Genomic DNA, 20,950 nt, shown 5'->3' with positions numbered 1-20,950 from the left:
CTTGCGTTTGGCCCACTTCAGCAACTCAAACTCATTACTTTAAGAAAACCTAAGGGTTTTTTAACATTTAGCTTATGAATTTTAACCGAGGACATTTTGAAGTAAATGCTTAAGCGAACACTCAGAAAGTCAATCTCAGACTTGTGCTTGAGAAAAAATTTTACTTGAGTGACGACTCTGAATTTCGCTCTAAATTGTTTCGTTTTTTTTTTTTTTTTTTGTAAAAATTATAAATCGTTTGTTTCAACAAACATTGTTTGTATTTGTAAGTTTTTTTCAAATTTGATACATACAGATAGTTTATTAATTACTTAATATTTTTGTTTAAAGGCCTGATGAAGATGATAACAATAAATATAAGGAGAGTCACTGAAATTAAACAAGAAAAAATAAACAACACCCGGCTATGATTATACAAAACCTCTTTTTTTTTATTTATATCGCAATATTGTTACAATAGTAAAGTCTTGGCGAATGGAACTTATGAACTAAAGAAAAAATAAAATTATGTACATTAATCCTAGTTTCTCGTTTGGTGTGTAGTTGTTACTCGTCTTCCTCATGAAACCTTTTAGTTTTGTTGTCTTAAATGCTTTTTATGCTAATTACAAATCGGTGGAATCGTGTGTTTTACTACTCGCTGTACTATCTGTAATGTAGATAAACAGATCTTCTGGGAAAGTACATTGATCCACTTCCTGGCCGAGAGCAAAGTAACGCTTCCTCAGCAGATGAGCGGCAGACTTGGGCTGACGGTTGCGTGTGAAGACACCTTTTTTGTTTCCACCCACCCGTGTTACAGCTGGAAATAAATTTGTTAGTTGAATCAAATTTTTAGAGACTATTTGATTATTTACTTTGTGCTGTTTTGAAATCGGCAAAATTCCACACGAACTCCCCAATGAACCAAGACTTCTTACGCAGAATATCGAAGGCTCTAAAGTGTCGAGAAAATAACTCGGCTTGGTATTCTTCTGACCATACATAAGACGGCAGCTAAAAGAAGTAAAATTGGTTTAATTAGAATCTATAGCGGTTAGCTCTTGATAGAATCTTCCTTACGAAATGTAAGCCTTCGACTGTATCGGCTCCGTATTCTGACATGAGAACTGGTTTATTGTGTTTCTTGTTCCATGCCACAGCCTCATTGACCACTCGGCTGGTGATCATGTCCAATCGACCGGCATTTGAATACCAGCCGTTATAACGATTAAAACTTATTATATCTAAATGTTTGGCCTAAAAGAAGAATTATAAATAAAATTATATTCATATAATAGTGAAGAGAGAGTTTCCTAAACTAACAGCTTTGTCATCTGTATTAGGAACTGCAATGGCAGCAGTTACTGGGCGGGTGCGATCTAGGGATCTTGTGAAATTGGCAACAAATCTAAGCAAAAGAAAAGATTGTTGTGTAAAGTCTTAAGGGCAGAAATATTTAGAATGATTTCATCTTACTCGAAATAAGAATCTGCATGAAATTGACTAGTTCTGGGTTCATTGGCAATTGACCACATTACAACGCTAGCATGATTGCGATCACGATGAATCAATTGATCCATAGAAGATTTGTGCTTGTCCAAAAGAGCTTGGCTGTAGTTTCTGAAAAAAAAAAAAAACAGATTAAACAATAAGAAATAGTGAATATGAATCTATACAAAATTTGTTGTTATAATTACTTAAACAACGTTTTAAATGATTTACTTGTATGTTACAAGGGAATTTTAATAAAAACAATCGTCAGAGCATTAAAAAAAAAAATATTTTTTATGAACCTATACACATTTTCTAACATTAAAAAAAAATAGTTAGTTTTTCATTTTTACGAATATACTAATCAACACTTGAAAACGTCATTTAAAAAAAATCATGCGTTTTCAAAAAATTTATTTTTTATAATCAAAAACTTAATTTTGTTTTTAAATCAAATGTTTTTTGAAATTATAATATAACGAAGAAAAAAATAATTCAAAATTAATAAAATTATTTTAATATTTTATATTGGAGTTGAGGTCACTTGAACTTATAAATTGAATTATAATACAAAAATTTGTTTATGAGAAATTTGGAAAAAAACGAAAACAAAAAAACAAAAAAGTTTAATCAGAATTTTTTGTTTATTTGAAATATTCTAATAATATCCGTGTTTCTGTGATATTTTGAAGTTCAGGCACTAAAACTTTAACATAGCCCACATCAAAAACACATTGGGAATTGCTTTGCATTTTGCAGCCTAGTATTTATTTTATATAGTATAAATTTTAGCTCCCATATGTTGAAGTTTGTATCAGCGATGAATTTCAAACTTCTAAATTTAGCCAGGGGTCGAATCACGGTAAACAATTGCGATTTACGTTTTGACTATTGCTGTCTCTATTTAATTAGTAGAAAAAGATAGAGACATAATACGACCATACGCTAACGAACGTGTGCCGTAATTCGACCCTAGGCTTTTAAGCCTAGTACATGCTTGTGAAGCAAGTCGTGAAGCCATACAAATTTGTATTTTTCGTTCACCCGTGAACATCTTTGTGAACCTTCGTGTAGAAAAAATTGGAGAGTTTTGCTTCACGACCAGTGAAGTAGTTCAAGTGCAAAATGTACGGGAATCTCTTTCACAAAGGGGAAGCTATTAAAATTTTGAATTTTAGCATGAGTATATCTATGCTTCCTATATATTTTTTTCGAACAAATAAATTTGAAAATTGAAGAAAAAACAGAATGTGTGTATTTTGTTCATTGTGTGAGTGTTCATGAGATAATTAAATTTGAACTGTTTACCAGCGATGAATTTCAATTGTTCACAAGTTGCGATGTATTCACGTTCACTTCACCGGAGTATATAATATGCTTTAGCAAATGCGTGTAGAGATACAAATTGTAGAGATAAAATTGAGTTCAGCTCGAACAGTGTATTAAGCCTTACAGGAAGTCTTATTCTCGCCAACCTCACTGATACCTCACAAGTCCCAATTACCTCACAAGGTGAAGATAGCCCGATTTTGTGAGGATTTATTTGTTAAAACAGCAAAGTAAAAATTGTTAAATAGCCCAGTAATTTTAGTCATTTTTAATCCCAATCTGCGGAAAAATTCCTACTGGGCTGAATTTTGGTATACAGCTTAATGACGGCTTTGTTATGAAGATGTGAAAAATCGACATTGATATCGTGTCCGCGTTAAGAGTTATAGGGATCAAAAGGTCACGAAAAGTTTTTTGCAAATATCTCGCGACCTATTGATCGAAGGACATCAGAGGTTGTATAAAAATTGATGGTCGTGAAATTATCTACAACTATGTCCAGAACATTTTTCTGTAAGATGAACCGTTTCGCGAGTAGAGCGCAGAGAAGGTGACTAGATTGAACTCACATACGAAAAAATACATATTTTTGGTTTATTTTGCTCGATTTTTGAGGTTTTTATCGAAGTAGCTTAAATTTTTTTAGTTTTATTAACTTATCTTATTACGTAAATACGGGTTAACTAAAAAAAAATAAAAATGTACACATTGGGATAAAAAATATTATGCAAAAGGGGGAATCACGTTTTTTGGAAATGTTGTATGTTTCCCTTTTTTGTACAATAAGTGCCTTCATTATTAAGAAAACACTTTTTAAACATGGTTCAATTTTAGTTTTGAGTTTGTTATCAATTTTCCAAACATGAATTCCATGGAAAATGTCGTTTGGAGCTTCTCAAGAGAAAAGTTGCAGAATACCTTATAGCAGTACAAAATTAGCTTCTGAAAAAGCTTAATGGTATTTTAAGGCTTATACCAAGCTCAAAACCAACCATGTTTAAAAAGTGTGTTCTTAATAATGAAGGCACTTATTGTACAAAAAAGGGAAACACAAAATTTCAAAAAAACGTGGTTCCCCCTTTTGCATAATATTTTTTATCCCAATGTGTACATTTTTATTTTTTTTAGTTAATCCGTATTTACGTAATAAGATAAGTTAATGAAACTAAAAAAAATTTAAGCTACTTCGATAAAAACCTCAAAAATCGAGCAAAATAAACCAAAAATATGTATTTTTTCGTATGTGAGTGCAATCTAGTCACCTTCTCTGTGCTTTACTCGCGAAACGGTTCATCTTACAGAAAAATTAGCTGGACATACATATGTTTTAGATAATTTCACGACCATCAATTTTTATATAACCTCTGATGACCTCCGATCAATCGCGAGATATTTGCAAAAAACTTTTCGTGACCTTTTGATCCCTATAACTCTTAACGCGGACACGATAAATGTCGATTTTTCACATCTTCATAACAAAGCCGTCATTAAGCCCAGTACGCAGATCGCGCTAAACTAAATTTTATCTCGACAATTTTTATCTCTACACGCGTTCGATAAAAGCCAAGATAAATTTAAATTTAAAAATAACGGCTGGATCACAGTTTCATTTACTTATACCAGCTTTACATTCAATATAACTTTACATATTTTTTTTACCTGCAGAATATCTTTTTTCGCTCTCATTTTGTTTTATTCCTCTTCTTTTATATATTCCAAGGTTGTTTTTGTCTCTTATTCCTTCCAGCAACAACAACAACCACAAAAATGTCTAAATTTAAGCCTAGTACGCAGATCGCGCTAAAATTTATCTTTCATACATATTTCCTCCAAAGATAAATTTTAGCGAGGATTTTTAGCCAGGTAGTACGCAGTTCACGCGCTAAATTCGAATTCTCATCTACTACTTTTGCAAAAAGTCTCCACTCAATTAAGCTCGCGAAATAATGCTCAGCGCATTTTTTCACAGATAAATTTTGACATTTTTGTGGTTGTTGTTGTTGCTGCGAGGAGTAAGAGGCAAAAAAACCTTGGAATATATAAAAGAAGAGGAATAAAACAAAATGAGAGCGTAAAAAGGTATTCTGCCGGTAAAAAAAATATGTAATGTAATATTGAATGTAAGCTGGTATAAGGAAATGAAACTGTGATTCAGCCGTTATTTTTAAATTTTAATTTATCTTGGCTTTTAGCGAACGCGTGTAGAGATAAAAATTGTAGAGATAAAATTTAGTTTAGCGCGATCTGCGTACTGGGCTTTATCTGTGAAAAAATGCGCTGAGCATTATTTCGCGAGCTAAATTGAGTGGAGACTTTTTGCTAAAGTAGTAGATGAGAATTCGAATTTAGCGCGTGAACTGCGTACTACCTGGCTAAAAATCCTCGATAAAATTTATCTTTGGAGGAAATTTGTATGAAAGATAAATTTTAGTGCGATCTGCGTACTAGGCTTTAAGCTGTATACCAAAATTCAGCCCAGTAGGAATTTTCCGCAGATAAAACCTAAAATTACTGGACTAAGGGCCAATTTTTCAATAGTCAGTTAAACAGTCAGTTAGTACTTATTCCTAAGGATAGAGAAAAAATCAATTTTTCAACAGGCAGATATAGCTTATTCCTAAGAATAAATCTATCTGCTTCTTTCAGAGACGAATAAAATTATTCTAAGGAATAATCTCAATAAATATATTGTGCCAGTTGTCAAAGCTGTTTTGAAAGAATTTTGAAAAAAATACAGTGGAAAACAAGAAAACAAAAACAATCATGAATAAAAATGACGTTTAATTTTAAATATTTTTGAAATTGAAAATTTTTTTTTGTTATTCTGTAGAATAAATTATTCTTGATTGAAAAATTCAATGTTTTTATCTGATTGTTTATGAGCCTAATAACTTTATTCGTCGAACAGTTAACTGACTGTTTATTAGAAGATTGAAAAATTGGCTCTAAAAATACAAATAAAAAAATTCAAGAAAAAACATCAGAAAATAAGTTTTAAAGTAAAAATAAAACAAATTTAATTTCGTTCAAGATTTCGCTATCGAATTTTTGTATGAAAAATTTCGCTTCGCTTCAGCTGCGTACTAGGCTTTACTATCGATTTCAGAAGATAAAAGTCGCTGATCCACGGATTAAATATACAACTACTGGCCCTTAATTTGTATGGGAGCTAAAATGTACATACCTATTCTCGGTCTGCGAACTTATTGTCTGATATTTTTTCTTGAATTTTTTTATTTGTATTTTTATTATTACTTTGACATAATACTCGATGGTATTTTTTCGTTATTGTTCGCTGGATTGACTTTGGAGACTTGAAAATTGCGTGCTAGGTTTTAAAAAAGAAAAACAATAAGATTTCGACGTTTCATGCCTCAACAACAACCCTGTTGTATGCTCAGTTTTTTGTAGGTAAGGCAGATTCTTCACGACTGATAACAGTTGTTTTGGATAATGGATGTCTAGTCGGTAAATATTTGTTTATCTGAAGTAAAATTAAGCGAAAGGTTTTTAAATTAAAATTACTTGTATCTTGTTAGCGTTTCTTTTTTTGTGGTGATAATAAATTCAATTTATACAAAATGTATGTATGGTATGTTATCCTTTAATATTATTCACAAAAAGTTAGCAACGTAGGTACATGCATAGTCATTTTACTGTAGTTTTTCAAAGGAGGCAAACAACACCGAAGATCTTATTTTAATTTATACCCATAATAATGCCTTGATCCGAAATACAAATATCAAAGAAGTAGCCAACATTAACATTTGTTAAATACATATGTTTAGTTCTGAACGAAAAATACTGTTCTATCTGCAGATCAGTGCTATAACACCTGCCAGGGTTATCTCATCTCAATCTCAACCATCTCCAACCAAAAAAGAAACTAACGGGCTTTCTTTCCCTTTAAAAGTGACTATGGGTAATATTGGTATATAGTAATATTTAAAACCAGCTCCTTACTGCAGCCTACAGAAAAGATAGTACACAAGTAAGAAGGGGCTCTTCCCTGTTACCATTTTAGTACAACTCTATCCATTTTTCAATCTTATAACTTGTTTAACCACTCTCACTTTTAAGCGGTCCATTGTCTTCAACTAAATACATAGGTTGACCGCATCCCTTAATTGTGGGGAAAAAGTGAGAGCCTTCCCTTACTTACTCTGTATCCACACTGGGGCACTCGTCAATTATCATAATGCCGTGCTCATCAGCAAATTGCATCGACTCCTCTGAATAAGGATAATGCGACGTCCGATATGCATTTGCCCCGATCCATTTTAATAGATTAAAGTCCCTTGTCAAAAGAGCAAAATCCAAGCCCTTACCACGGATCTGCAAAAAGAGTAATTTTTATCAAACAAGAAAATAACCATTATAAACTTGTAAGTACATCAGAATCTTCATGCCTGCCGAATCCTCGGAAATAAATTGGTTTTCCGTTAATCATAAAAGACGTATTATTCCATGTCAGCGTTCGGATGCCAATTTTCAATCGATACACATCCAAAATACTTGCATTGTCATCATGCAAAAACACTTCCATTTGATATAAATATCCAGGTTCTGGATGCATAAGATATGGCCACCAAGGCATTGCCTTTGGAACTTTGAGAACTCCTTTCAAATCTGATTTTGATGTTTCATTTGCAACAATAACTCCTTCTCGATCCCGAAGTTGAACTTGCACATAAAGACCTTTCAAGTCATTTGTTCCATTGCTGCTAATTTTATAATAAACAAATCCTGGAAACACACCCGAAATTGTCAATGAAATCAACTTTCAATGATTTATGGATTGTTACCTGTGTTTTCTACATTAAGATCTGTTGTCACTTCGACTTCCTCAATGAAAACTTTTGGAGTTGTAAATAAATGCACAGATCGGTGAATACCGGCATAATTGAAGAAATCAAAAGTGTATGTTTGTACTATTGACACACCTCCATCCCTTAAATATACCAATGAATTTAATTTAGTTAAGTTAAGAACAAAAGGAGTGAATTACTTAGCGACTTCAGTGATCTTCCCTTGAGGCACTGTTGTCTGAATCAAAGCGTTATCACACAGGACTGTGATTCGATTTTCTCTCCCATAATTTACAAGATCTGAGATCTCTGCTTCAAATGGAAGATGACCCATTTCATGTTTCATAGCCATTTGACCATTTATCCACTGCAAATGAGAAATTATATATGGTTTTTTGAAGAATTGCAATAAATATTTTGGTCTTACCACAAAAGCTTCATAATGGACGCTACCAAAGCGGATCCAGACTCTATGACCGGCTTCCCATGCTTTTGGTACGAAGAACTTTCTGTCGTACCACACTGTTCCCACATGATCTCTCAAGCTAACCTCTGTCGTTACATCATTGTAACTTGCTGGCACTGGCATTGGTATTGTTGGTTTTACCTAGATTTCGAAAAAAAAAAATATAAGAATCGGCATCTCAAACCAATAAATGCTTAAAGTACAAACTTACTTTACTGAGATCATCCATATACCATTTGTCTCGAACACCTTGGGTAGGATTGCTTTCATCCGATTTCAGGAAATTCCACATGCCATCCAGACTGCGGACATCCCTTGTTTCAGATTCCCGAGGATACAGTATTCCTTTGGTTTGACTGACCTCATTGTTAAGGATGATCATTCCTATCGCAAAATGAACAAGATAAGCAACAGCACCCATAGCAAGAAGCGAAAAAGCTGTAAAATAGAATTCAAACAAAAACCAAAATAAAAATATTCAAACAAAAAACAAAAATAAAAAAAAAAAATAATAAACCGACAAATTCGGCAAAACCGTTCCATGCTTGCGATTTTTATGTTTGCAACTAAATACAACTTTTTTTTTTAAATTAGAATCTTACAAAACTCATGCAGAAAAATAAACTTATTATCAGGTAAACAAAATCTTGAATTTATTTCCTCAATGCGGGCGTCTGTGAGTATTCTTTGTTGTTATTATTTAATGTTCAAATTCATTTCTAACTAATAAATTGACGACTGGTAAATTATTTATTTTATAATGAACTCGTAGATTGCAATCGTTTTGTACTATTTCCTGAGAATTTATTTTTTGAATTAAAAATTATGGAATTTAAAATATATTTGCTGCTGAAAACCTTTTGTCCAAGAACATAAGTTTACATTAATAAAAAATGTGGATTGAAAAAGTAAATTCTTTAAATATTGTTATTTGCTGAATTATGGGCAGTAGATCAGTTTGAAATGCATTCGAATAAAATAATTAAATTTTAAAAGTAGAACATTTTCGTGTTTTCTTTTTTAATTTCTTTTGTTGGTCAATAAAGGAATATTTACGTAAATTTATTAACTTTATTTACTTAAAATAGCTGTTGGCTGAAATTGAATTTTCCCACTTAAAATGGTGCAGGAGTATTAAATTTGAAAAAAAAAACAAAAAAAATATTAATGCAAATGGTGGTTATTGTTAGTAGCTTGAAAGAATGACAATATCTTATTACAGATCGTGTCTAAATGGTTGTAAAAAAAAAAAAAAAACAATAAATCCGAACTCCGAATTTGAAATTAGAAACGTTTTTAATAAAGGAAGATTCTACGTTTGTTCAATTACTTGGGCCAAAAGACCGTTCTGATATTTTCAAAAGTAAGGAAAGAACACACCTGTTTTCACATCAAAAAATTCTATCATAGTGATTTACTATAGGTTAACAATACTAATGACATGTTTTAGTATCAAACAGAAACTAAAACGATTTCTAAAAAAAAATCAAATCAAACAGAAACTACCAATATTATATTGGTAAATAAATTTATAATTAATCAAAGAACCCATAAAGATAAGATTAAATGTTATTTTGAAGATCAATTATGTCCATTGGTTTATAATAAGCGCACACATCAAGACATTTTTAAGTTATCATCTTTTTTTCCAAAAGTGTTCCAACTCATTATGTCAATATAGACCACTGTGTTTTTAATGACCTCAAAGAAAAAAAAAAAAAAAAAAAAAAAAAAACCATATGCAAAACGTTATCTGACATAAAATTAAATAGATAATGGGTCATTCATATGCATACAAATATGTAGTAAATGCTTTTACTTGAAAAATAGCAAAGTACGAACGTTTTATATCCACATTTTGTGCATATCAAACCTAGTTTATACTTATTAATTTCATATTGCTAGTATTTACTATTTTTTATGCATACGCGCCAATGTGATAGTGAGTCGTTCATTATCCTAGGAAATTTTGGTATTTTCTCTTCAAAAGCAAAAATTAAAATCATCCGAGTAATTTTATTTTTCTCTAGTTACGATCTTCATTTACAGCGCTCTTATAATTTGTTAGTATTTTTAAGTTTCCGAAAATATTTTGCTTAGTCGTTAACATAGACTGCAACTCCATTACTAAGAGCTCTTGGTCATTATTGTAGGCTTTAGCTCGGAGTTTATACCCTGCAAAGCGATGTTTTTATCTTTTGGTAAAACTTTCGATCCTCATTCGTACAATACCAAATCGTGCACTTTTTTCTTAACATGGATCTTCATTTCTCAAATGGCAAATATACCATTCGAGTGACCATCAGATACTATCGATGTCGAAGGGGTGATAACCACTTAACTATCATACCACAGATAAATATTTTGGATAGATTCTAATTAAAATAATATAAGCATGTTCGTACATTTATTTGTTTTAATTATAGCTCATAACTGCGTTTGAGTTCTACAAACTTAGCCAAGTTTGAAGAATCTATGACCTCAGTGTCATTGCAGAAAAAAAAAACACTTGAGCAATCTGAACGTATTGAAGGTTTTTCCCATAACTCTATCTTTTAAAGCTCTCATTCCATAAGGGTAACTACGTTATTTTTTTTGTTTATACATATACATATGTATGTATATCTACATACATATATACATTTTATATCTTACATTTCATAAGAGCAAATGAGTAATTTAGTCGATCTTATTCATCTTTAGCTTACAAACATTGTGTATTGCTTGCATAATATAATTATTTATACTTATATAGAATTGTTTTGCTATAAGTTACAGGACAGGCCTTAAAATCGAATGCGCCTATCACCCATTGTTCAGAAAAACTATTTTAGTATTGTTTTAAGAGTTCTGTTGAAAAATGACAATCAAATATTTTAAGAGCAATGATATGATGGAAAATAAAGTTTTTTTTTATTATATTTCTTGTTTGTGGTCTAGTTTAGAGTTACATACACTTTTGGTCACTTATATCCAGTGCTTTGTTAGTTTTCAACCCAATTTTGAGGCAAAATAAAACCTCTGATAATACTTTAAAAACGCTTATTTATTCAATTCAACACTTATTTATTCGATTCTAGTGATATTTTTTGCAATATGTACTTGTTTTGTGAAATATTAATGTAAAACATGTTATGACGCTTTTTAAAAAGCATTTCTGTTGAAGAAAAGAAGACTTATGTGTTTCTCTGTGCTCCATATAAGCATAGTTTTTGATGCAGATGGAACAAAAGCTGTGTTTTATTTTCCTCGTGATCTATATCAGATCATTGTTTTTATTAGCTTTAAGGTATAACTACAACGGCCATTTTTTGCAAAAAGTCAAAATTTTCAAACTCATTTTGTGACAGTTTTTCCGACCACAAAATTAAAAATAATGATGCAGAAAGCTTATTTTTTTTGTCAAAAAAAACTATTTTGTTAGTTTTTTTCCTAAAACTAAGAGGAAATAAAAATTTTTTACTTTTGTAAATTTCCCACTTTTTCACTTTTCAGGTCATTGTAGTTATGGCAACAAAAGCAGGGTTTTGTTTTGTTATTGTTTCGCAAATAAATTAATGATCTGATCCGGATCACGAGGAAAATAAAACACAGCTAAAATTAAAAAGGAGCAAAACACAATTAAGTTGAACATTAATTACAAGGAAAATAGCTATTTCAGGTGGAAGGTTCCCCAACGATATGTAGGCAGAGTATCAAAAACAGATTCTTTGATTTTTTAAATAATTAAAAAAGCATAGGTTAGAAATTCTACAGTTGCTATAGAAATTATTGTTCTTCATCACTTTAACGTATTCATTGAGTACTGATTTTTAAATCGGTATCATATGTATATAGTCTAATATCGTTGTCATCAACTTCTGTGGTATTTAAATTTTCAAGTCACCGACAGGAGAAATTTCAACCGAACAGATAAATAGAAAAACATAAATAAAGACAACAAAGCCTACTAGTATATATAAACAAAAAAAAAAGAAACAAAAAAAACAAACAAAACAAACATCAACTATGTATTGTCAACCCTTAAGTAATTGTTGTCTATGTCAGTAAATATCTACTGAAGTCATTATTCTGAGTAAAGTTAATGTTCAAACAAACTTCCAATTTCCATGAGTGTTAGTGGTGAATGATAAAGGTCTGTTACTCTAACGGCTATATGAATCACATACTTTGTAAACTTAAATGATGTGTCCCTGGAAACAATTATTAGATATCCATACTTTATTGTAAGTGGATATCTACTGAAGCTTTTCCACATATAATTACAAACAAAAATATTGATACTTTACTAGTAGGTATGACGTGTTTGTATTTCTTTTTGACGCAAAGTTATTACTCTCCCTCTTAATGAAAGAATTTATTATTTGTTGTTATCTTATCTGACAAAAACGAAAAAAAAAACAACCTTGTCACTTGCCACTCACAACGTATAATTACTATTTCTAATAACTTTTGGTCTATTTTTCTTTGGAAAGAGTAAATATGAAACATATCACCTAATATGAGGTTTTCTAATCAGAGCACAACATTATGCTGACCGCCTCCCTTGCCTTTCTAACAAATAAACAAAGTCAGGAATCACCTACAACTTGTCATATGCGTCTTGTTCGTAGTCATCGCCGACGACAGACAATACTGAAATATTTATTTTTTGATATTCAAATATCGCGTGCACCACACCAACACACCATGTGCCGCCAAGAGTTCTAGATTCAGTTTTGGTCATAATACTTACATCATTTGGAGGCGCCCATTGTGATGATGTCAAGCGAAGCCAAGTGGAAAACGTGGAAACACAAAACGGGGATCAAACACAGAATAACGCGCATCGTAGAACAACAAAAAGAATAAAATATGAAACAAAATAGAAATGAAAAAATAAATAATTAAAAAAAAAATAATAATGAAAACTTAAGAATCTCGAATTCGTCATCTGCACCGCTCCGCTTGACAAAATGCGTTTTATCAATGAATATAAAAAATCTCAAGAAACAAAAAAACAAATATTGCTTAATATTTTGTTCCATGAGATCAAATTCATTAAAAAAATCAAAATAAATTAATCTTTGAGGATGCGATTAAACGATTTCATTAGACAAAATAAACAAATTAAAACTTTATTGTTCTGGAGAGAGCAAAACGATTTATTCAAAACCTTTTAACATCCGACGAAGGCCCATAGTACGTGCCCAGCAAACGTGAACTAGAGAGCGCCATCGGTTAAATGATAGACACAGCCAGGTGACCAAATCGCGCAGTTTTCGATGACGTATTGGATAAATTGTGGAGGAGAGTAGGTCTCTCTCAAAGTTTTTTTTTGTTTTATTTCATTGGAGAATATAAATGGAGAAGTAAAATAAGAAGCTTGCTATCAGAATAAAGAGGGTTGCCGTTTGTTGAATTACTGAAACCATACATGAATGACTGATAAATGATTTTAAGTTCTGTACTTAATGTTCGATGTACACATATACGAAATAAAGAGGTTTTTCACTATAATCGTTAAAAAATTAATATTCTACATGAGAGTTGTTAATCTTGCAAGTTTCGCTTAAAGATATCATGGTTTTGGTAAATGAAAATTGTAATAAAAATATCGCCATAATATTAATCTTAAAAAAAAGTAAACAAACTTACATACGGGGGGAAGGAGTAAATCTGGTTACATAATCGTCACTTGGATTAACAAGGTCGTATCTCGATAAAAAATTTTAAATTTGATATTTTGATGCAAAACGATTTGTATATTCAATCTGAATCATTTCAATGTGTTTTTAAGTAACAGGAATACAAAAATATGACCAAACGACCAAGAAGTGAAAGCTAGGCGTTGCAATTTCAAATTATACATATAATTGTACAAAATTTACATTTCAAAAACATTAAGGGCCAATTTTTTAATAGTCAGTTAAACAGTCAGTTAGTACTTATTCCTAAGGATAGAGAAAAAATCAATTTTTCAACAGGCAGATATAGCTTATTCCTAAGAATAAAACTATCTGCTTCTTTCAGAGACGAATAAAAATTATTCTAAGGAATAATCTCAAAAAAATATTGTGTCAGTTGTCAAAGCTGTTTTGAAAGAATTTTGAAAAAAATACAGTGGAATACAAGGAAACAAAAACAATCATGAATAAAAATGACGTTTAATTTTAAATGTTTTTGAATTTGACAATTTTTGTTTGTTATTCTGTAGAATAAATTATTCTTGATTGAAAAATTCAATGTTTTTATCTGATTGTTTATGAGCCTAATAACTTTATTCGTCGAACAGTTAACTGACTGTCTATTAGAAGATTGAAAAATCGGCTCTAAAAAGTAAAAAAAATCATAGTAGGATGAAAACCATTGGAAAAGGAGGTGAATATGATAAAAATGAAAGGAAAAATAAATTACGGACGAGCCGAGTTCTGGAAGTGGGTGGGTTGAGTTTTTAATAATAAAAAATGGTAAATCTCGATTTCCGGCAAAACTACAAGTATTATGTTAAAAAGTTGTATGGCAAAGTTGTAGGTAATAAAAAGATCTAGAACTTTTGTATCGACAGTTTTTTCACATAACCTCAAAATTTATGTGAAAAATTCAAATAACAGAGTTTTTGGTTTTTTTATTTTATCCTTTTTTACGAAATTTGGTGAAAACATACCTTATTATGTCCCAAATACACTGTATTTTATTTGATTCAAAATATTTATTTTTTCACCTTATTTTGACTTAGGGCCAATTTTTCAATAGTCAGTTAAACAGTGAGTTAGTACTTATTCCTAAGGATAGGCAAAAATTCAACAAGCAGATATAGCTTATTCCTAACAATAAAACTATCTGCTTCTTTCGGAGACGAATAAAAATTATTCTAAGGAATAATCTCAACAAAAATATTGTGTCAGTTGTCAAAGCTGTTTTGAAAGAATTTTTAAAAAAATACAGTGGAACACAAGAAAACAAAAACAATTATAAATAAAAATGACGTTTAATTTTAAATATTTTTGAATTTGACAATTTTTTTTTTGTTATTCTGTAGAATAAATTATTCTTGATTGAAAAATTCAATGTTTTTATCTGACTATTTACGAGCCTAATAACTTTATTCGTCGAACAGTTAACTGACTGTTTTTTAGAAGATTGAAAAATTGGCTCTTAATATCAAAAAAAATATCAGCTTTTTTCAAAAAAGTCGGTGAGCATTACGTTTGTTAAAATGTAAAAATGATGGTGTAAGAAAAAATTTATATAAGTGTAAGTATATATACGATATTACCTACATGTTCTCGTAAAATGCAAAAAATGAAAAAAGCTTGAATTCGAAAATTTTTATTATCATTGCTTACAATTTTGGCCTATTTATTAAAATTTACACTTTAAATACTCAAAAACCTTAAGATTTCATGTTACATTGATAAATCTTACGGTTATTGAGTAATTAAAGTGTTAATTTTAATAAATAAGCCAAAATTGTAAACAATGATAAAACAAAATTTTCGAATTCAAGCTTTTTTCATTTTTTGCATTTTACGAGAACATGTACTATAGAATACTTATGTAAATTTTTTCTTACACCATCAGAAAGTTGTATCCAGAATCCCGAAAACCCAGAATCCCGAAAAACCAAAAACCCGAAAACCCGAAAATAAAACAGAAAAAAAAACTCTTCAAAATTGTGAAATTTTAACTGAAACATAAAATTAAAACCAATTAAATAACAATTTAAACATACAATTATTATAAGTTAAATATTGAAACTCATAATTCTTTTGACGACAACAAAAGACTGCTGAAAGCGCAATAAGAACTTGAAATCATGTAAAAAAGAGATATTAACGGAATCATACTATAGAATACTTATGTAAATTTTTTCTTACACCATCAGAAAGTTGTATCCAGAATCCCGAAAACCCAGAATCCCGAAAAACCAAAAACCCGAAAACCCGAAAATAAAACAGAAAAAAAAACTCTTCAAAATTGTGAAATTTTAACTGAAACATAAAATTAAAACCAATTAAATAACAATTTAAACATACAATTATTATAAGTTAAATATTGAAACTCATAATTCTTTTGACGACAACAAAAGACTGCTGAAAGCGCAATAAGAACTTGAAATCATGTAAAAAAGAGATATTAACGGAATCATACACTTATATTGTTTTTTACGTGTTAACACCTTAATTACACACTAAGGATTGTTTTCGAAACCGAAATATAGAAAAAATTTTCGGGATTTCGGGATCCCATTCTGGATTTTGGGTTTATGGGGTTCTGGGTTTTCGGGATTTTGGGTTTTCGTTTTAAAATGATTTTTTTAGAGGCGCCACTTGCAATCTTGCCCAGGGGCGACGGTAGTGCTTAAACCGGCACTGATTCTTAGACTACATATCTGAACGTGTAAGAGTGCGCACCATAATGAAGTATAAGAGTACCAAGGTTATAAGAGCAGTAAAAGGATCCAATGCTATGCAAGGCTTCAAAATAACTGGTATTTGCCAATATAGCAGCAAGCAGCAGCTAAAAAAAGCAATTCCTACCAAATAGAAACCAAATACAAGCTTGACAAAAAAGAAGTGAATGGAAAAACTAGAACATGTTGAAATTTTTTCGGAACCATTAGTCGAAGACTAAGTAGAATGTTTCTCATGCAAGGAGTGATGGCTCGAAAAATGCACTTTTTATTTTTGAAGATAGGCAGTTTTATCTGTGACTTTACCTACTTTTACCCTACCAAATAAAGCTAAAAGAAGGGAAAATAACACTGGTCGGCAACGAAAATAGAGCTAGGACCAAACCATACTTTTCTAAAGGATTTTTTTATGCTAAGTCCGAAGTCTAAATTTCACTGTCACGTCACGTTTTTGAAATACTTGAATACCTATTAACAGGTCAAAAACCTGTTTTTTTTTTGGGTATATTTGACGTCAAATTACACCACCGTAATATATTTTTTTGCAATTTCAAAACGCAATATTTTATCGCCCTAAATATATTTACATTTTTTTCAAAATTAATTTTTTTCTCAAAGATATTGCAAAAAGAAATTTATGATATCTCAAAATCTTAGTACATATCATAATGAATGGTTTTTTTTGATCCAAAAGTTTGCTACTTCTGATTTGGATTTAAAAAGCTAAATTTTAAGTAAAAAGGTATTTTATCGATTAAACATTAAAAAGAACTTTATTGAAAATTAGTTTTTGAGACTTAATAGTGAAAATAGAGATGAGTATAGCTCAAAAACTAGACGTGATAAAAGAAAACTGTAAACAGTTTTGAATTCAGCACACTAAGGTCAGTTAAAATCACCTTACAAAGTTCTTGCTCCCGACTTTTTTTTTTTTATTTTTGCCGACCAGTGTAATCTTTAACCTTTTTCTTTATGCTGATGAATGACACTTGATTTCGTTTCTATAAGGTGTTATTACGCCTCAATAAAGTTATTTTAATTAATTGTTTTTGAAAAATTAACTGTAAGCCCAAACTTTTGAAAACCAAATTTTTAAAACGTGGTTTAAAATGATTTTATTATTCAAAATTGTATTTTATAAGCATTTATTCATTATTAGATAGAAATTAAAGTGTATGTAGGTATATGTATGAAAACAAAAAAAAAAAAATAATTCGGGACAATGCTCAAGTATGCGAAACTAATCTTAAATAATAAATTTTTAAGTTGAAAACAGATGTTAATTTTGTTATCATATAAAATTAACATTTTATGTTCTCTATTTCAATAGCCTATTTCGATTTAAAAAATTGCGATATCAATCAAGTGATGTGGATTGTATCTATCTTAATGATTGATAAAACGCAGTTATAAATAATATTGAAAATGAATAACAAAAGACCCGTCTTGTCGTCTGCAGCAAGAAATAGTAAAAAAGTTCAGCAATTATAAAAATGATTATAAGAGCCATTAATGTTCTTGTCACAATATCTCTTTTCTTGATAAATTAAGCTTGAACATCTATTAATCTGTTGAACTTTAATCAAATAATGATTATCTTTCACTTTCATACATTTATGTTATGAAAGTCACTGCACTCGAGAATTAACTTTTCACACTTGATACAAATGAACACATATTTACTTGTATCCAAATAACTAAACTCAATTTAAAAAAAAAAAAAATACACGAATTTGATGCGTGAAGCTTTTAGTGCGGATACTAAATTATTAATTTTCCAAGATCACATATTTCTGCAGCACGACAAATTGCAATAAAGAGTATTATCTAGTTTGATGTAGTTATCGAGACTATGAGAGATTGAAAAAATCACAAACAACATTTTTCAAGCAATTTGTCAATTTGTTATACTTTGCTTCTTTTAACCTAAATAATTTGATTAATTAAGATTTTAAAACAAAGATATCAGCTGAAAATAATTACAATTTTTAACTAGACCTCCAATTAGGAACACTCTTAATTAACATTGAGTGATTGTGTTGCAAGCACTAATGCAAGTGTGCTCGGAAAATTCAATATCAAGAAATCTTGACTCAGTTTGTTTAAAAAATAAGCTATACCAATGTATCTATGGGTTGAACACATTTGCCGACGAGTTGATTAATAAAACTGGTCGCTTTGGAAGAAGCCTTTGCATGCCAACATTTTTTGTTATCAAAATAAAAAGAAACTGGATGGCCTGCTTTGGGGATCCCGGAATTTAAAATTGCGTTGTGAATCACTCTCGTGTTAATGCGTTAACTGTTCCAAAAAAATTATACATATAGTAAAGAAAATAGTTATTTAATATTAATGGATACAAATTTGTTCATTTACCTTGAAGAGGAAACTTTAAGTTTTGTAAGTTCGGTAAGTAAGTTTTTAGAAAATGGACTAAGTTGTAAATGAGGGTCTACTTCCTAGAGAACTTCGTTGTGCACTACCGTGTTTCTCCTTTGACTGACAGTTAGACACAAAAGAACGAATAAATGCAATGAAAACAACAAGCTGCTTTAATCTTAGTTATTTAAATTTGGGTTCGATACAGTATCACTTCAACTAGAGAGGCCTTATCTTGAGCTGTGTTTTTTGTTCATTTATCTTAAAATCTACAACAAATATAATAATTTCAAAATGATTAGTAAGTTATTTCAAATTTTTTCATCACTGATTGAATTTTAAGATACATCTAATCGGCTTAGAATAAGAAGACGGTAACAATATTTCACAAATAAACAAAAAAAAAAAAAAAAAAAAAAACATCTAAACTAACCACCAAAACACAATATTAACGATGCACATATATAAGATTATTGTATTTTTGTTGTTTTGTATTCTTTTTTTTTTTTTTTAAGACTAACAATCTTACGTATATTTTTTGCAGGTTTTAAAGAATTAAATCAAAATTAGAATATTTTAGGACAATGACACCACAAAATTTTAAATTGAAATTATAATACGATCTAAAAAGTAAAAAATAAAAAAGTTTTAGTTTCAAAGGCCAATAAACAAGTAATAAAGAACATATACATTCATCAATATTTATATTTATTTATTAATTTATTAATAATTCACTGATTCTTCCTAACAAGTTTTAAGTTTTTTTTACTTTATATAAACAATGTTTTGTAGATTACTATACTTAAACAAAAACAAACTGATGAAGTGATTCTTTTAAGAACATCTTATTTTTTTAACTTTATGTAATGGACTTACATATGTATATCGTCCTTTCATAATGTACATATGTACATATGTACCTATAACTAATTTTTGTTGACACAGTTTATTTTTAATTGTATTCGACTTCGTTAAGTTATTTTTAATGTTCCACAAATCACAATAGTTCATTTCTTGTTTAATGTACTAAAGTAAGTTTAAATTCATATTCAGCTTTTTTTCAAAATATCTAGGCTCTTGGTAGTAAGCTTAAAATTGTACACAGACAACAACAAGCGATTTCATAGGATAAACATATTTATTGGTAACTCAGTACTTACCTCAGTAAAATTTTGCACGGGAAACAACAACAAATGACTGCTAAGGATAAACAAAAGTTTTTTACTTGTTGGTTTACGGAGAATTTTTTTATCTAAACTAATATACATTTTTTATCCTTCAACAATAAATGATTACTATTAATAATTAATAAAAGTAATTGCTTGTTGCTTTTAACAGAAAAAAATGTTTACTCAGTAAAATACTGAGTAGGTACTAATAAAACATAGCTATTGTAAACTGTTTACTGAGCTGAGTACTAAGTTACCAAATTAAAAACGGATTTCCTTAAAATTTTTGATGAGTGAAATTTTTCGGCTTTTCTCAACAAATTCCAATGGAAAAATAATAGATAATGCCCTAGTGTTTTGCGAAAACTAACATTATATTTTAGCTTGTTCCTGTTTATCCCTTTCTATACGGCATTTAAGAAAATGTTTTTTATTACTTCAAAAGAAATGAAATTCTATCGCTTGAGAAAATGTTTTTATTTTATTTGAAATTTTATGAATTCATTGAATTAGTAACAACAATATTTTTTGGTTCGTAATTTTTCTGTATTTTTCAGTTTTTTTTTGTAAGAAAATCTTTTTACTCTACTTTCATAAAAAAGTTTGCCTTTCATAAAAAACACAACATTGGGAATCACTATTAAAAAAAAAAACACAAAAACCAAAATCTGTGTTCGTCATGCATTTAAAACAAAACGTAATAATAACACAACCATGCAATAAATTCGATAAAAATTATTTCAACAATCACCAAACTTACCCGAAAATATTCCACCAATGATTGCAAATTTTTTTTATATGTTTAATTCAAATAAAAAAAACAAATCAAATCTCTTTAAGCAGTTCAAATCTAAATTTATATTTCTCTTCGACACCGTCAACGCGCGTCTAAAATAAAACTTTCAAACACCAACTTTTAGCTTGACTGAAT

At 29.9% G+C, this 20,950-nt stretch overlaps 1 protein-coding gene across 6 annotated transcripts in view; it reads right to left on the bottom strand.

Annotated features, from left to right (window-relative positions):
* Window positions 1-405: 405 nt before the first annotated feature.
* LOC129918179 (beta-glucuronidase) overlaps window positions 406-20,950 on the bottom strand; it is a 37,812-nt gene continuing 17,267 nt past the window's right edge. For 2 of the 6 annotated variants that reach the window (XM_055998555.1, XM_055998554.1), the window contains exons 2-12: window positions 8,288-8,514; window positions 8,038-8,217; window positions 7,811-7,977; window positions 7,608-7,753; window positions 7,196-7,548; window positions 6,965-7,137; window positions 1,459-1,602; window positions 1,306-1,390; window positions 1,063-1,239; window positions 858-996; window positions 406-802 (exon numbers count right to left, since the gene is read on the bottom strand). In XM_055998555.1, coding sequence (XP_055854530.1) covers window positions 606-802; window positions 858-996; window positions 1,063-1,239; window positions 1,306-1,390; window positions 1,459-1,602; window positions 6,965-7,137; window positions 7,196-7,548; window positions 7,608-7,753; window positions 7,811-7,977; window positions 8,038-8,217; window positions 8,288-8,497 — 1,971 coding nt within the window. In that variant the 5' untranslated portion in view covers window positions 8,498-8,514 and the 3' untranslated portion in view covers window positions 406-605. Of the gene's footprint in view, window positions 803-857; window positions 997-1,062; window positions 1,240-1,305; window positions 1,391-1,458; window positions 1,603-6,964; window positions 7,138-7,195; window positions 7,549-7,607; window positions 7,754-7,810; window positions 7,978-8,037; window positions 8,218-8,287; window positions 8,515-12,811; window positions 12,959-13,231; window positions 13,308-18,847; window positions 18,970-20,779; window positions 20,919-20,950 lie in introns of those variants that run through there. The other 4 variants (XM_055998557.1, XM_055998558.1, XM_055998559.1 and 1 more) reach the window with 4 other exon arrangements.

This window comes from Episyrphus balteatus, chromosome 4, assembly GCF_945859705.1.
Source record: "Episyrphus balteatus chromosome 4, idEpiBalt1.1, whole genome shotgun sequence".
In the NCBI taxonomy this organism is placed as follows: Eukaryota; Metazoa; Arthropoda; class Insecta; order Diptera; family Syrphidae; genus Episyrphus; species Episyrphus balteatus.
The sequence above is the reverse complement of the archived record's forward strand: the minus strand, read 5'-3'. Positions and strand labels throughout refer to the sequence as shown.